The 18,061-nt window shown below is 32.1% G+C and overlaps 1 protein-coding gene across 1 annotated transcript in view; it reads left to right on the forward strand.

The window, feature by feature from the left end:
* LOC106475531 overlaps nucleotides 1-13,458 on the forward strand; it is an 18,135-nt gene extending 4,677 nt beyond the window's left edge. Inside the window, exons 2-7 of the mRNA XM_013936208.2 lie at nucleotides 480-627; nucleotides 2,573-2,648; nucleotides 6,198-6,261; nucleotides 9,620-9,787; nucleotides 11,266-11,370; nucleotides 12,230-13,458. Coding sequence (XP_013791662.2) covers nucleotides 548-627; nucleotides 2,573-2,648; nucleotides 6,198-6,261; nucleotides 9,620-9,787; nucleotides 11,266-11,370; nucleotides 12,230-12,306 — 570 coding nt within the window. The 5' untranslated portion in view covers nucleotides 480-547 and the 3' untranslated portion in view covers nucleotides 12,307-13,458. The remainder of the gene's footprint in view (nucleotides 1-479; nucleotides 628-2,572; nucleotides 2,649-6,197; nucleotides 6,262-9,619; nucleotides 9,788-11,265; nucleotides 11,371-12,229) is intronic.
* The last annotated feature ends 4,603 nt before the right edge of the window (nucleotides 13,459-18,061 follow it).

The raw sequence follows: 18,061 nt of genomic DNA on the forward strand, positions 1-18,061 counted from the left end.
CAACACGATCTTCTGTAGACACTGGAAGACACTATTGTTCAACACGATCTTCTGTAGACACTGGAAGACACTATTGTTCAACACGATCTTCTGTAGACACTGGAAGAAACTATTGTTCAACACGATCTTCTGTAGACACTGGAAGAAACTGAAATATTTGATAGTTTTTTTTTATACAGGTGCTAATTGAAGTTAACAACATGATAATAAAATATAACTTCCATCAGAGAGACATGCTATCTACCATCAACAATAAAGTGTACATAAAAATGTAAAAGTAATAAAATTATTTTACATGTAATAGTAAAAAAGCAACTTTTGATGGTATTTTCTTTTGATTTTGTGAAAAAGTGAAGAAATATTAACTTCTTCAAGGGAAATTTTCTTATTAAATATATTTAAAGCAAAAACAATGTGTATTAACAAAAAAAAAACAATGATGAATAATTTTTCAGAGATCTTGCATGTATTGATTTCAGAAATTAGTGATGATTGTGTCCCAGGATATGATCCTTCTCAAGCAAAAAAGAATGGAATTTTCCCAGACATGTCTTTAACTGGGTTAAAACCTGCTGAGAGGAAAAAGTATTATAAAGAAATGCATAATCGAGGAAACAATAATGAAGAGTAAGTATCAGAACAAGTTTAAAACAAAAGTTTTACTGTACATGAAATCAGAAATGGTAACTAATATAACATTTCCTGTAATCTTACCTAGATTGATTAACATAGTGTTTAGTTTGGGCTGTCTTATTTTCTTTACTTCTTGTAACTAGCCTGCTATAGTTATTTTGTATTATTGAATTCCAGTGTTAACTGAACTATCTCTCTTCTTCTTTTTTTTAAAGCTTTTATTAAGATAAATACAAAGACAAAAAAAAATTAAAGTTTATAGAACACCAGAAAGAACGCCTTTCTTTGTTAAGTTCTCATATTTAACAACCAAATTTTCCTTGAATGTTCTCTAATCATTTGGCCAGATTAATAGTTTTGTTCCAGTAAAAACCACTGCATTGAAGTAATAAATAAATTAAAAAATCACTACCCATTGTTGTATGTTAAATGGAATTTGAACCAAAGGTAAGGAACAGATTCAGTAAACTTTTAACTTCAGTTTGTGGTTAGAAAGCTTTTGAGGAAGACTATCAAACTTCAGATTGTTAAATTTAGTTTTACAAAGTAAACTTTTAATAAATATTTGTCACTCAACTCAGAAGTGTGCAACAGAAACTCTACAACCTGCTTGTATTAAATATTGTGGTAATATAATAGTTTGTTCATCCCAACTGAAAGCTGCACTCAGTTTGGATAACCTATTTTTATAGCACCTGCTGACCTTTAAGAAAAGAAAAGTCTGGATTCTCCTTTATTTGCTTGATCATATTAAGTGGTGGTCTGGGTTTAATTTTGATGTCATTTTGAAAGTTTTAATATATTTGTTAACCATAGACTGTAGGAAGTTTTGTGACACGTGAATTGGTGGACCTTGGACTTCCATGTTCTGTTGTCTTTTATCTCAGTAAGTATTTGGTCAAACTAGCCAGCTGGTATTTCCTTGTTTCTGACTGAGCAGTAATTGTTGTGGAATGTTCGACTCCAGGTGTTCTGTTTTAAGTTAAAAGAGGTTGAGTGTTTCTCTCTCAAATCTTGTTGGGTTTGAATGTTTCTGTTTTGTCACAGCAACTGTTAGGTATATACAGGAGTTATCTCTTCAAAAACTAGATCTGATTTTGCTTCACTGTCATTTTATAGTATTAAGGGTATGCTGTGTGTGCTTAAGTAATGCTAAAGCTTCTCCTCACAGACTGCTCTTCATACAAAAACTGTCCCATAATACTTTAAAACAGTCTTTTTGAATTTCTGGACCATAGCCCTTTCATCTGGTCAGTTGTGTCTTGTCTTCAAGCTTTCGTCTTTGCTGTTTTAGAAATTTACCTGGTAGCACTTGTATGTCTGTCATGAATCCTCCTTCCTCCCAATCTTCACAAAAACAATCTCTATCCTTTCCTCTTGCTTTTTTTTCCTTGCTGCTCATGTTTATTCCGTCTTAAAGTGTTGTGATTACAGGATATCTTTGAATCTTTTAGATAAGCACTTTCACCTGTAACTTCTCTCCTTCAGTTTACATTTTTATTTCTTTCAACTTTAGTAGGTGGTTATCTTTATTAGAATCCACGTACTGTGAGTTTCTCATAGTTGACATCTCTGACACTTTGGTTTCTTTACCTGGTTTGTTCTTTCTTGTAATGTATGGTATACTTTTATTGTTACCCTCTTGAATCAGCTCTGAAATTAATCATTTATCTCTTGTTGTGACAGAAACTGAAGCATTATAGAACCAGATGTAAATTTTATACAAGAAAATCAGTTAACTTTTCACTTTTGTAAGAGTTTTTTTCGGTTTGTTTGTTTTTATGATCATGATTTAATGAGTACATAAAAAGAAAATATTCAGAATTTTTTCTATGTGTATTTGACTCTGGTAGGATTTTAAACCTTTCTACTTCTAAAGAACATACTTCATTAATTAGATTTTGTTTAGGTAAGAATTAACTCTTGTTGGGCTTTCCAGATCTCAGATGGATGTTAAGAAAGAAGAGGTTGTCACAAAACCAAAAGGACTACGCCAACCAAGAGCTCAGCCTGAGGTGGGTCTAGAATGGAGCATAGTCCAAATATTTTATCAGCTTTTTTAGTTTTTTTCACTGTTATAGTTCAGTTGTAAGAAATGTCTTCTTTTTTTTTTTCATGTGATATTTGGTTGGTGCATTGAGTTTGCCTCCTCAGTTTGGGGTTAAACTAGATTGGTACCCATCTAATTTTTACAGTGCATATTTGTGTATTAAAAAACAAAACATTTTAATACTAGTAATAAATGACTATCAAATTTGGTAAGGTCGTTTATAGTTTAGAACTTGTATGGGCTATTGAAATCCTGAAGTCATTTAAACTTAATTGTTGAAATTTTAGGAACCCAAAGATCTAAACAAAGTAATAGTCAGCTGGCCAAGCCCATAAAATGTGGTTGAAAAAAGGTTTTGATGGCATTTTGTTGTTACAAATTGGTATCCCTCCCTGGATGTCATCTGTGCATTTGATCTTCAGTCATTTTAATGAAATGTAAATTCTGTATTTTTACATACTTAGTTCCCTACTTGATGTCACAGGAAAACATAATCTTATATTCCCTCTAGATGTGTTGTATTTAAGTCAAAATAATCAAATAGTGTAGACATTAGTTTAATATTTGATCTTGGGGGTCATATTCAAGGTCACAAGAGTGAAAATATTACTGAAATAAGCCATTTTTATAATGACACACTTGCATCTTGTTTCCATTGTAACACATGTCACAAATCCTTTCTTTTCTCTCAGATAAACTGAATGTTGCAACACTGTGTTATTGTTTACTGTATTATATTTGAGAAAACATACACAGACCGTGATCGAACAAGAGTACTGAACTATGGCTTTTGGCTCATTGCATGATTTTTTTTCAGGCCCTGTTTGATGCTTTGATAAAGATTGATTTCTCACTGTAAATTTGTGGTAGCAAGTTTTATGGTACTTGATCGATTCCCCCCCCCCGTCACAGTTGACCTCCAGAAAGTATGATCAGTAATGTGAACGGAATCTGAGTCTAAGTATTTATCTTCCTTTGGCAACATTCAGTAGTCTAGCCTTTCCAACTTCTGATGATATCTTCTTCCCTTCTCCATTTAGATGAAGTAGGTTGATTCACATCCAAGGTCTAGTTTCATATCAGAACCTGAAAGAAAAGAAAGAATGTGTCACATGTGCTACAATGGAAACAAGATGCAAGTGTATCATTACAAAAATGGCTTATTTCAGTATTATTTTCACTCTTGTGACCTTGAAGGTCAAATTATTGTCTACACTACAAGATATTCTAGATGGAATATAAGATTTTGTTTACCCGTGACAAGTAGGGAGCTAAGTATGCAAAAATACAGAATTGGCTGATATTTCATTAAAATGACCTTGAAATTTGCCTTGAAGGTCAAATGATTCAAAACCTTGGGTCATACAGAAGACATATGGGAGAGGTAATAACTTGTAACAAAAAATGCCATCAAAAGTTTACCTCAGGATTTTGGCCAGCCACCTATAATTATAGTTTTATAAATGTTATTGATGTTATTTCTTCAAGGTTTTCTTGTTTATCATGTTTTATCCAGTACAGTTTCTGTTACATATCAACAACTAACAACTTTGAGCTATATTCTACTAGTAATGGTATGCCCCAGCTTTTGTCACAAATACAAAATGATTTGTGCTTGTAAAAGTCAAGAAATATAATTTATATATCTAATTAAGATTTGTTTAATCTGGGAAGATGAGGCTTAATGGATTGAAAATATGATGGTTTTTGTTGTTTGAATATTGCAAACTGCACATGAATGTTTCACTCATAATACTGACTAGACATTGTAAAAACAAAAAGAATTGCATGAAATTAATGTTAAATAATGTTCGGCAACCCTAAAACTGCAAATATAAATATGTTGATTATGGATCTCCAGTAATTAAACAAAGCAAACTTGAAAGTGCAGCCATAAAAAAATAACTATTTTTTTAATATAATTTCCCAAATGATGTGAAGCTTTTGTGGAGACTAGAGGAAAGTATATTAAGTACTGGACACCAATTGATTGTATGTGTGTTTGGGGAATGTTTATGTAATTTCTCTTTAGTTGTGTAATGTGGATGTTTATGTAGTTAAACATTTTATACACCCTTCTTTGTTCATTGACAACTGTAAAATATTATTGTGCATATAAAGTTGTAATTTAAGTATCAACTTAAAAAATAAACCACACTTAAAAAAAAAAAATGAAAATAAGAATAGTCTTAATCTACTTGTGATACAGTGCATAATTTGAATCCATTGAGAATCATAAAAGAAATGATTCTCTTGTCACTTAAAAGCATCCCAACACTTCAAGTTGAACTGTTTGTTTCTTAACCACACATGTCCTCAAGAGAGTTGCCAGTCACCTTTCACCTAAGTTATGTGGTCAGATTTTCTCTCAGTCCTTTATGTAGGACTATAAAGAGGACACATGAAAGTGTTAGTTTCTCTGTGTTTGTTATATTATTATGTTCTGAAAGTAAGGTGTATTTTTTATATACCGTATTGTATTTTATAGATTTCTTTCATTTTGTTAATGTATTTCTTCAAATACAGTATTTTAAGCCTTAAGAATCTAATTAACAAGCAGATTTTAAACCTGATCTCCGTTCACACTATTAGTTGGTCAAACCATTTGATCAACAAGCAAACTTTAAACCTGATCTCCGTTCACACTATTAGTTGGTCAAACCATTTGATCAACAAGCAAACTTTAAACCTGATCTCAGTTCACACTATTAGTTAGTCAAACCATCTGATCAACAAGTAAACTTTAAACCTGATATTGGTTCACACTGATCAACAAGTTCCAGGCCCTAACCCTGAGTCAGTGTGTTGTATATTAGTTGATCATCAAAACAACTGATTGATAAGCAAAGTGGCAGACTTAATTCTGTCTGGTGTCAGTTTTTAAATCATTTACATCATTTTGTGAACTAAATGCTTTTTGTGGAACTGCTACAACATTTATTTGTTTAGCCCTAGAAGGTTTTCTTAAACCTCACTTGCTGCTATATTTTTCATATTAATTTTTCTAACTTTTATTGACATTTAAGTATCATTTTCTTTAATATGTCATTACTGGTTTTTTTTTAAAGTACAATAATAATTTTCATTTAGTTGTTATATTTGTAATGTACTTCTAAAAGAACTTGAGAAACATCCATACATTCAAATAATCAAACTTAGTGTTCAACAGCAATAGGTGATTTTAACAGTTTTCTTTAGAGTACTTCTACAATTCGTTTCTTTTCAAAGAACAGCTTTTAACATTTTTACATTTAAAACTAGATTCATGTTGAAAAATTAGACTAGTTTTTAGATTATCTATAAAGAGTCTAATAAGAGGCTTTCAGTGTATTAGAAGTATGAATATAAATGATAGTTTTTAACAACTACACAACTTTTAACTTTCTGTAGATTATGCTTTAGAGAATAAGTAATTCAGGTTTCTAAAAACGGAAGTTTAGGAAAACTTCGTTAACACAAACTGGATGAGCTGTATTTTATTGTTTGTATTTGGAGTGTAATAATTCTGTTGCAGGCTCTTCAACAACAGCAACAGAAGAAAGAAGCACAAGTTATGTGTAACATTGGAATGGGTCGAGGTAAGAATAATTAGTGTTAGCTGTCAAACTTCCATTTTATCAAGGGTTACACATTATTAAGTACCCGAATATACCATTGGATTGAACCTAGACTTCAATGCAGAGTATAATTTTGTTCCATCAACTGGTCAACTGAGAATAGTCTATCTTATTAAATTTTTTGGGGGGGTTTCTGGTATTTGGAATGACCAGTAACAATGAGATGATTGTAAAATATCACAAAGGTTTTATTTTCATTTCTTTGAAAGAAACTGGTTAATTTATAATTTTTTGTTCAAATCACTTAAATCAGAATTTATTTGTACATATTTAAAAAACTCATTAAAGACTACATGTTTTGATATTGTTTTATTGACTTTAACAGTAATACCAATATTGACAAACTAGAATATAAAACAAGGACCTCCTATCTTTTCTATTTTCTGAGATAGTAATATATTTATTGAATCGACCAAAGAGGCTCTGCTCACATCTTCCATTTTTAAAAATACTTTCTCACGTATACGTACTTTGCCCAATGACATGTGTATAAGTAATTGAAAGCTCAAAATGTCCCCCTAGCAGCTTTCACAGCTTCTGTGAAGCATTTACCCAGCAAGCTCCTACTTTCCATGTTAGATTACAAGAGGTAAGATAAGACATTTGTTAGCTCAGTTTCATATTCTTTTAGACCCAAATACATCTTAGTTACAGCTTGATAAGTTAGTGGAATTCTATGTTTATTGATATAGTAATTTATGAGGTTTGGTTATTTCAAAATGTTTACTTAAAATCTAAAAAAAATTTATTTCGTTTCACATTCTCCACGTGCAAAAGTTGATATCGCTCAGCAGCCTACAGCAAGCAGCAAACGAGTACAAACAATTTAAACTATTTAGAGCAAACATTTGTTTGTCATAATCTGTAGTCATTCTAGATTGGGAAAAAAAATTCTATTTACATCCAAATTTTTTTATGGTGGTTACATGGTAGGTCAAATCAACCGAACCTGTACAGAGATACGATAGTGAAAATAACAGGTAAAAAATGTTTGATAATGATCTGAAGGTTAAAAAAAAAAGATTTCACATGTGAAGTTTGAAAATTTTATGATGCATAAAATATTGTCAATCTTAAAATCAAATTTCTTTTTATGTTCGAATCTGCAGAACAATTGCTGCTTCCATTAGTCTTGCTACGTCATTGGCAGTAGGCCTACCATCATTACTGTTAAGTACAGTCTCACCCAAAACAGTTTTCTGTTCAAGCCTTTGAATTGTTTTTTTTGCATAGTTTTGGTATTTCCAAATTCTTGTTACGATTATTGATATCATCCATGGATTTGCACTTTTCCTGATTTTTGCATATTTCTTTGCAAAGAAAGTCTTCCAGTGGCTCAGAAGTAAGTTTGCAGGCTTAAATTTTTAAAGAAACCAGGATTTGATGCTCGTGGTAGGCAGAGCACAGAGCCCATTGTGTGTAGCTGTGGGCTTAACAATCAACAATCAGTCAATCTTTTGCAGAGTGCCCACAGAGGGCCTTATTCAGTTAAGAGTATTCATTATCTTTGCAAATCTGATAGGCATGTTGTTAGATATACAAGACTATTTAGTTTTCGTAACAAGAGTGTTAAAAATTAGTTATTTGGACATCTCACTCAGGAGCTAAGGGGAGTTTTTGTACTACAGTTTGTTGAATATTAAAAGTAAGTACAACCTGGAAACTCCCAAAGAGGGTGGGTTTTTTTTTTGGACGTATCTTTTAGAGACAACTTCAAGGCAAGTTTTCATTTGCTAACTGATAAATTTTAAATGAAATACAGTATCCTTAAATGTCCATACTAGCTAGTACTAAAGTCTACCTGCTGGGAGTAAATTCAATATATATCAATAAAACCAAATTCTTAGCATCATTTAATTAAGCAATTGCCAACCATTTATGCTTCTGCTATCACCTTTTTATGTTTAGCTTTCAAGTGAAATACAAACAATTTCACCTACGATTCGGTAGGGAAGGTCGAAGCATCATGATAGTCAGCAGTAGAATGAGCAGACAGGAACACTTTGAAAGCAGCTACAGGCATCATATTGTACTTGGTTTGCTGCACAATATCTACTGAGGTAGTTTTAAATGGTTCCTGAATACCTCTGTGTGTGTCATTTAGAGATTCCCATGCTTCTTGTGCTCGTGGTGCTCTGACGGATTTCAGTCACCTTGCCACTTCAAATCACATTTTGCAGCCACACTGCTCAAAGAGTGTGGGAAATGCCTTCTTTTTAGTCAATAAACATGTCCAAAGAATTTCAGTTCCAATTAAGAAAACCTGGATTCGGTAGTTTTTTTCAACAAAAACGTCCTCGAGTGGCTCTTGAGGGGCCTGTTAAAAGCAATAGTTATGAGTAGTTTTGTTACGTAACTCTGTGCGAGTAGTACATTGTGTATGTAGTTTAATTGTTGTACTAGGCTTTTGTAATGTTGTTGACGTCATCTTACTTGAAGCTTTTAAGTTTTTCTTATGTCATATTATTATTACTAGAGGGCTAGATATTTCTAGTTTTCTTTTTTCTGTGTTATAAATATGTGCAGATAAAGAGAGTAGGTTAAGTTAGGGTGAGTAAAAGTGAAGTTAGACTGTGTGGTTGTCAACTTAGCTGTAACGAGCAATTTCTAAATTGAGTTTTATAGCTTGTATTGTAATAACAGAGATAGAGGAGAATAATACGTGTTGTCAAAGGGTGTTCTAAAGTGATTGAACTCACCTGTCAATTATTTAAAGCTCTGGATACGGCTGTGATAATCAGTAGTGTAAGAAATTTTTGTATCTATGTTTGATTTGTTTTCAATATATTATTTCAAAAAAAGTGGATTGTGTGTTGTCTGTTTATTGTTGAAATTTATCGCCAACAAGTCACAGACACCTACTGTAAAGAATTCTGTTTGTGCACACCTATGAAAACCTGACATTCTAAACATGGGGATATGTACTTAAATGCCAATACACCCTATAGCCAACCAAATACATATATTTTGGCATGAATTACTCAGAGCACTACAATTCAGCAAAGGTGTGGATTTATAGAGTTTAAAGACAGTTTTTCAAAAAGTATTTTCTTAGAATTAGATTAATGCCTTTCATTTTTCAAACATCTTATTAAAAATTAACAACACTCAGGAAAAACCTTGTTTATCCTAAGGATGAATCATTCAAGTGAATGTACTCATTCTTTAGAAACTACTTGTCTTGTACAAGTGAGAAATCTTGAATTTTGACTAGTTATTTCTTTTAACAATAGCTGAGAATGTAGTTTTTGTAGAACCTTAACAGTAAAGAGGATATTCAGTGCATGTTTTAGTATGTAGTGAAATCTGCTTCTTTCAGGTGCCCCTTTACAAAACAGACGTATTGCTGCCAATATATATGGAAGAGGTACTGTGGATCCTGACTCACAGTCTAGCAACCAAGTTCAAGGGAACAACTTTTCTCCTACTGGAGGAGAAGCATTCTTGGGGATTGCTCGTGGCAGGGGAGTTTCTTGGACACGTGCAGGTAAGAGAGGTTTTGGATTACAGATATTACGTCCAGTAGTATTATTGTGCTTAATTATTCCATAAGCATTAATTAACTCTTTGTGCTTCTTATAGTTTCATGCAATAACTTGTAACATGCAAAGTAATTTTGGTTTTAAGATTAAAAATACTTTTAAACATCACAAAATTTTCATATTTCACGCACAAAAAATTTATAACCTCCAGATAATTCTCAAATGTGTTTTTAGAAAAACTTTATCTGTTATTTTCCCTATTGTATCTCTGTACTTGTTTGTTTGATTTGACCAACTCCATAAAAAATTAGGAAATAAATATAAATTATGCTTTTTTTTGTTCTAGAATGACTACAAGTTAATAACACAAACATAAATGTTTAGTCTAAATAAATAGCTTAAATCTCGTAACATTATACATCTTCATATATTTATTTTTATTATATTGACCTTTCAACTGTGCCTGGCTAACATTACAGAAGTTGCAATTACGTGGAGAACATGCACTCATGTTACCGTATCCAAGAGTAAAAAACTGGCCTTTACAAAGTGACCTGTCTTGTCTGTGATTTAGTAGACTAGTATTTTGTAAAATAGTCATATCTCAGTTATAATACAATATATATGTACATGCGTTATTACTATTTACAAACAAGTTCTTCAACTTATTTTTCTTAAAATATAGAACAGTAAATATAGTATAGAAAACGGTTATTCTCTTCTAGTTACAGACTTTGTACTTGCTTGCTGTTAAGCCTTATCAAATTTTGCATGTGGAGGATATGAAATGAAATAATTTGTTTTTAGATTTTAAATAAACATTTTGAAATAACCAAAAGTCATAAATTATTATATCAATGCCATAGAATTCCGCTAATTTATCAAGCTTAGTAACTAAGCTGTGTTTGAGTCAAAAAAATATTAAATTTAGAGTTCAATAATTTCTTACCATTTTGCTTGGAATCTAGCTTGAAAAGAGTTTAATGTGCAAATACTTCACAGAGGCTGAAAAAGCTGCTAGGGGGACATTCTGAGCTTCCAATTTGTTATACACACGTCATTGGGCAAAGTAGGTGTACGTTAGCAAGTATTTTCAAAATTGAAGAGGTGGGCGGGGCCAACTTGGTTGATTCAATAAATATATTATTATCACAGAAAATAGAAAAATAAGAGGTTCTTATTTATATCCTAGTTTGTCAGTATCTGTAATTTGAGTATCTAATTCGTAAGAAGCTATAAACTTTGTATTTGGACATCACGAACATCTAATTTGAACCAATGCAGCATTCAACATACTACTGACACACAAAAATCAATATTTAGGATTTATTTTAATATTTTCTTTTAAATTAAGAAATTAACTGATGTATAATACTAATATTTGAATTATAATCTACAATATGATAGGGTTAATGTATATTTAATATCTGAAAGTGAAAAGTTGGACACTTCATCAGTAAACTGGTGGTTCTTGTTTTGAAAGGTGCTGGTGAAATAATGTTTCCAGGACAAATATTGGGAGGAATGACACAACAAAGCCCAGTTCTTGGACTTGGCCGAGGTATTTTAGCTTCACAGTATGCACCAGGTAGGTTGTTGTCTAAAAAGTTTGATATATAATTAACAATTGCAAACAAGTAAATACAACTGTTAATGTTAAATATGTTTTGTTATTCATAACATAAACATTTAAGTCATTACAGTAATTAAAAGTAGTTAAACTAATTTAGCTCTATACTTGTATTTTTATTTTACATGAGACATCTAACAACTATGAATGTGTTCTATAGAGATGTCTACTTGAGCCAGTTATGTACTGTTGTTTAACAATACAGTAAACACTGAATAGTGACATGAGACATCTAACAACTATGAATGTGTTCAATAGATATGTCGACCTGACCCAGCTATGTACTATTGTTTAACAATACAGTAAACACTGAATAGTGACATGAGACATCTAACAACTATGAATGTGTTCAATAGATATGTCGACCTGACCCAGCTATGTACTATTGTTTAACAATACAGTAAACACTGAATAGTGACATGAGACATCTAACAACTATTAGTGTTCTATAGAGATGTCTGACTCAGCTCTATACTAAACACAACAGTATGTTGCTGTAAGTCATGAAGTTTACCTGGAGTGTTTTAAACTCATATTTAAGTAGAGCCCAGAATTAACTGGAAGTTATGTTTTGTCTGAAGCTAGGAAGCTTTAGAGTACCAAGATGTAAATTTTAAATATTTTTAATTTTAGTATTATTACTGTTTCATAATATAAGAGATTCTTTTAGAACTATCTTATTTGAGTGTAAACATCACCATATACATAAGTATATTATTTATTCACAACATTGTGTACCATTAAAACATTTTGCTTTGATTAAAAAAAAATGGGTATGTATTCCTGTATAAATTCCATTTTATTTTTTGCTTTACAGGGGCAGTTCCTGGCCAAGCAGTTGACTTCCCCCCACTTCCTCCAGGAGAAGTTGATGACGTACCACAGACAAGTTGATGATCAGTTAATGTTTTCCTTAATCATCCCATTCCAGACTAATGACGGGAGCTGAAGAGAAGCTGTCTCCTTGTCTCCCATGTTTTTGGATAAAGATCGGTACTTGAAAGGAAGACGTTAAACCACAATAATGAATTGTTTGTTTATGTACTGGTGATCAATGCTCGCATGGGTACAAAACTCGTTTGTGTTCTTTGTGCTCAGAATCTATTGTAGTGTTTTAAAATGGTTTATTTACGAAATTTTATTTTTTGGTCATATGACAGTCATTTCGTTTAGAGAGAAACGAAATTACTGTATTTATCGACAACCACTTATATGGGAATGTTTCTCTTTAAATTTTCTTTGTATACTTCAACTGACATACATTTTAAACACATGAAGCCTGTTGGAGCTGCTTAACAATCCTCACGTTTAATAGGCAGATGCAACAGAAATAGAGAATTAAGTTTTCTTGAAATGTAAAAAAAATTCAAAAATAGTATATACATTCAGTAATAAATCATCAGAGAAAACTAATTTTTAAAAACTCATTCACTGGTCAATTAATTAACAAATGTTAAGTAAAGTTTTACTTTATTTTCAGTAACTCAGTGCATTGAGTAATAGAGAAAATCCTCGGAAGTAACTTGTTTATAAGAAAAAAAACCTGAAGTATAGCCATCGCCTTTATAAACTGGGTAATCTTTATTATGTTAAGTATTATAAAGTGTTTTTCACACTGTCAGATGAGTGTTGAAAAAAGTTCCATAACTTCCATTTAATTAGCAGCAGAATGAAAGATATGCTAAGCCTTGTTGTATAATACTACTATATATATTGTTGTTGGATCTTTCCTAATGATAACTGATTAGTGTTTGTTTCTACACACGTCCCGAATAAAGCATTTTGTAAAGGGTTGTTGAAAGTTTTAAATGTTGAATCATGTCGTGTTTCTGTTATTTTATGGATTTTATGGTGTTTTATATTGATGAAAAAAGGAATTTTTGTATCAAAACAATGTTTAAACCTTCTATTTGTGTGTGTAAAATTGCCAATTTCAGTTAGGTAAGAAATATGTTGGTTGTTTTTCTGTAAATCTACAACAAAAGACCATCAAAACAATATTGTTGACCAATAGACCATCAATAAAATTATTGTTTGACCCATGCAGGAATTTTTTTTTACATTTTGAAGTCTTAGAAAGAGATGACAAATACATGTACACTGTTTGTTGTGGGATAAGACCGCTAGGTAATGACGCTAATTATGGATGAGCCTACATTGAAGTTCATTTAAAATAATAATGCTTTGATCCATTTTTGATGACTCTAAGACAAGAGTTACTTTCTGCAAGTAAACTAAATTCATATCTGTAAAAATGTTTAAATTTTTTTTTTTTTTTCTCATTTGAGCCAGAGAATGTGTAAGCTGGTTACAAAAATCACAAATGTTGGGATGGGGATTTAAAGGTCACATCCTTAACATTCTCACACATCCCGTTTAGAAGTGTTGGGTAAATCCCTTTGTAAAGGCAACTGATGTCCAACTGAGGCCTTAATTGCTATAGTGTAATAATAATATTGGTATTTTGAGTTGTTAAAAAAATGCCTCAACAGTAGTTCGTAAGGGTTGACTCTTTAGTTTGGTTGGTAGAGAACTTTCTTGTTGTATCAGGTTGGAACCTGACCTACCAGCCTTCCCCCAGAGACACGGCGGTATGTGATATGGTGAATTCAATAAGTGGGATCCTTCCAATGTACCAGCCTCACCCCAACAGCACAGTGGTATGTGATATAGTGAATTCAATGGGTAGGATCATTCCAATGTACCAGCCTACTCCGTGGCAGAGTGGAATGTCTGCAGATTTACAATGCTTGAAACTGGGTTTTGATTCTCATGATGGGCAAAGCACAAATAACCCATTGTGTAGCTTTTTGCGTAATTTTAATGAAACAAACAAATGTACCAAGATATTTTGCCATATGTCACTATGTTGAAGTCGGTACAGAACCTCCTTTCTTTAGTATAATAGGTACTTATGGAGACCAAGCAATAGGTTAAAATTGAATAATTCAGTATTCTAGCATCCAACCTATATCGGTACTGGTTATATCCTTAGTACTCCAAGGAAGCTTTCGAGGTGGCTGTTATATGGTTTGTTCTTCTCAACTGACTGTCTATTCAGACAAATACATTAGCCTAATCTCATTTACTGACAACTATGTATTCATTCTTTGGTTACACTAGCATACTAGTTCTAGTTTGTTCTTTAAGCATTATACCTACTGTCATATTGATAACTTTGACATTAAATACATTAATATCATGTTGAATGGTACTGTGTACAAAGGTTTGGGATATGCACACTTTGACCATGGTTAAGCCATGTTCTCCATGGGTGGAAACGAGTATTACCAACTTCAATAACAAAGAAACAAAGGTAACTTGAAACAAGACCAGCTTAGTGGTTTTCTTGACTATGTGAAAATTGCACATATTCAGATAAAAATAATAAATTCAGAATAACTATTACAATACTATAAAATAGATAGAAACCCATAGTATTTTCCCATATCCAAGTGGCCAATTACCATTAAGTTTACTACCAATAAACTTTACAATCATTTTGGTAGAGACTTATGCTAACCTTTCTATCTTTCAAAACAGTTGTACATCTCTGACTTCATGACTCTTGAACAATGAAACCATACATGAATATAAATCCTTTAAATAAAGAAAAATACGTTGTATAATTAACCTTTTTTATTTCTTTATTTAACAGCACACTAATAAAGCATAAAATTATAGTCTTTAAAAATTTACATATATTACAAAAAAACATGGAAATAGAGATTTGAATACTAAGTAATATATTATTTAGAAATAAACACATTTTAATAAAGATGCAGGTTTATAAACCCTTTAACAGAGAATATCATAAAATTAAATTGTTGAAAAATGAACGCTTAAAAAAAAGACTATTTCAAAATCCACTTAAAAATATCCCACAAATAAATTAGTTACTAAGATAAAAATTAAAATACCATTTGTAGCTGTAATCAAGCAAAACCACTCAAACTAAATACAAATAAAACCTTTCAAAATAACAAGAAACGAAAATGCTTAACCTGAAAATACCACATACTATATTTATCCGAGTTCCCTACTAGTGTCAGATAGACCCACTAATAATAGCAGATTCAATGGGGAAATAACGGTAGTATTCTGGATTTGATAATCTGACTGAATTTCCAGGGTGTGTGTGTATAAAATAATAAGACTGTGCTAATTTTATTAAACTTCAATCTTTACTACAAAACAAAGAAAACTTGGGGTTTGTACTTGAGGACACAAAAAGACAGTCATTTGTACCAGGTAATGATTAGATCCACAGCATTCCATCTCTCAAAATATACTTCTTTCGAACTAAAACACGCTGAAAGAACTCCAAGTATAATTTCACTAAAACACTCTCCTGCTTTCAGCAAGTAGACTGGCTTCTTTTTCTAGTCGACAGCGTCCTCTCATGATCTTTGTTCTCACGCAACACTGGTCACGTGTAACATACAGATACTGTCAGTTCGACCAGCAAGTGATAGTACAATTGATATTCCTATTAACAAAGTTATATGTTATAGCAATATCCACTTGGGTAGAGTAGTCTGTATTCAATAACCTTACTAAGTTACTTTATTGAGAGTGAAATCATGAGACTGTATGAAATAACAAGAGGAGTAGTTTGTGTTTCATAACCTTACTGTTTTCTTATTGTGTGTGAAATCATGAAAATGGAAATATTTAACGAAATGAACACAATCTTTATTTAAAAAACATTTTCTACTTAACCGTATGTACTTGCGTACACTAAAAAGACCGTTGCTTCTACTAAATCGTAATTAAATCCATAACTTTTCTATATTAGGGTGGATGTCTATCGAACTAAAACACACTGAACTTGAAGTATACTGTTGTAAGCTATATTATTCTCAATGTTTTAATTTAGTTGTTTGTAGAGGGAACTGCTAACATGATGATTACGCTAAGTTTAGAGTGTTTATAAAAGTAGTGTTAAAATATTTGTACAAGTTTATAATCAAGAGTGTTGCAAATATTTGGAAACAAGGATACATGATAAGTACTAGAATCAACGAAGCATTGAGACCACTCTTCTTCAATGTCAATCATCCACATGTCATGAGGTGTGGAGAAGCTTTTTATAATAAGGATAACATCCTTGCTGGAACAACTGCCCATCTTTCTTTACCAAATCAGGTCTAACTGTTATAGCTGTAGATCCAGTTTCGATCAACATATATTAAGGCTTCTCGTCAATAAACTGTGAATTTGTTTTCTCTAAATGATGAACTTCTTATCTCATTTGGGATGGATGGGGTATTCTCAGCTGAACTTCCCTCCATAAGTCCAGGTAATTCCTGATACCTGGGTATCCTGTTGAACTGGTTGGGCTCGAAGACTCATCATCTTTGTTATTTTAAAACCTATTGACTCCTCACAGCAAGGGTTGGGTTTCCCACGTCTGTAATTCTTGTCTCTTTCTGGTATCCTTTTGGAGGAGTTCGTATTCCATACAGGTTTAAATCTACAGTTCCTCAGCAAATGTCCTTTCAAGTTACACTTGAAGAAATTATTGTCCTATGATTTATTCCCCCATTCTATGTAACTAGTGGACTGACTAATTGTATTAGTTCTTTTAGTCTATCGTCAGGGGGAGGGGGTGTTTCAGTACTAAGGACCTAATGATTCAATAACCTCTAAATGGTGCATTATAAAAGAAATAAAATAATTTGTTATTGTTATGTAGACTGGACTTTATATTATGTTCACAAAGTAATCTAAACGAAACTGCCAAATGACAGAAGGGACAGAAACACATTACAACAACACTGTTGTATTGATATATTTTACAAAATGTTTTGATTCTATAAGAGACTTGAACTTTTTGGATATTGCATTATCCACCTTCTAGCAAACAAATATCTATATTAAAAATATAGCTTAAAACAATAAATAAAAAAGGATCCATTGGAGAAAACTTAAAACTTATACACTATTCACACATATATACACACACTATTCACACATATATACACACACTATTAATACATATAATACAGCCCATTCGATAAATATTAGAACACGACATCGATGTAGTTCTTTGTGACCTACCACAATGACTTGTCACACTACACTACTTAAAGAAAATAAAAAGCATCATAAGATTGAGGCACATTTTGTCCTTTTTTCACTATCTCAGTTGAATGAGTACTTCATTTCGATTATATTGACACTCATCCATCTAAAATCAATAAAGAAATTGGGCATATCTTCCTTCTTTCTGACAATTACTAGTGGAGATGACCAAGCATGATGACAGTTGTTTAATCAGATATACACTGCCTGTATCTGTAAGATGATGTGTGACTGTGGTTCTATCCAATTAGCCATCCAGTCCAATAAATACATCATACATTCTACTAACAAGTTAGCATTCTCCTAGCATTGATTACGTCCTCTTTCTTTACCATTCCAGATTGCAGCTGAATAACCAACCATCCATAAATGAAGAATAATACCAGGACATCATCTCTAAGACAGAGAACTGCCCAAGCTAATGTTTCTTGGTAGAAAATCCCTATTTCATGCATGGGCTCAATAATTGTATTACATGTAACCAACACATTAATATTGTTACGTCTCCGTTTGCTAATTAATTTTCAGTAACTTCGTTCCGACGAAACTTTAGCGACACAAG

The sequence above is a fragment of the Limulus polyphemus genome, unplaced genomic scaffold (assembly GCF_000517525.1).
Source record: "Limulus polyphemus unplaced genomic scaffold, Limulus_polyphemus-2.1.2 Scaffold8731, whole genome shotgun sequence".
Taxonomy (NCBI): Eukaryota; Metazoa; Arthropoda; class Merostomata; order Xiphosura; family Limulidae; genus Limulus; species Limulus polyphemus.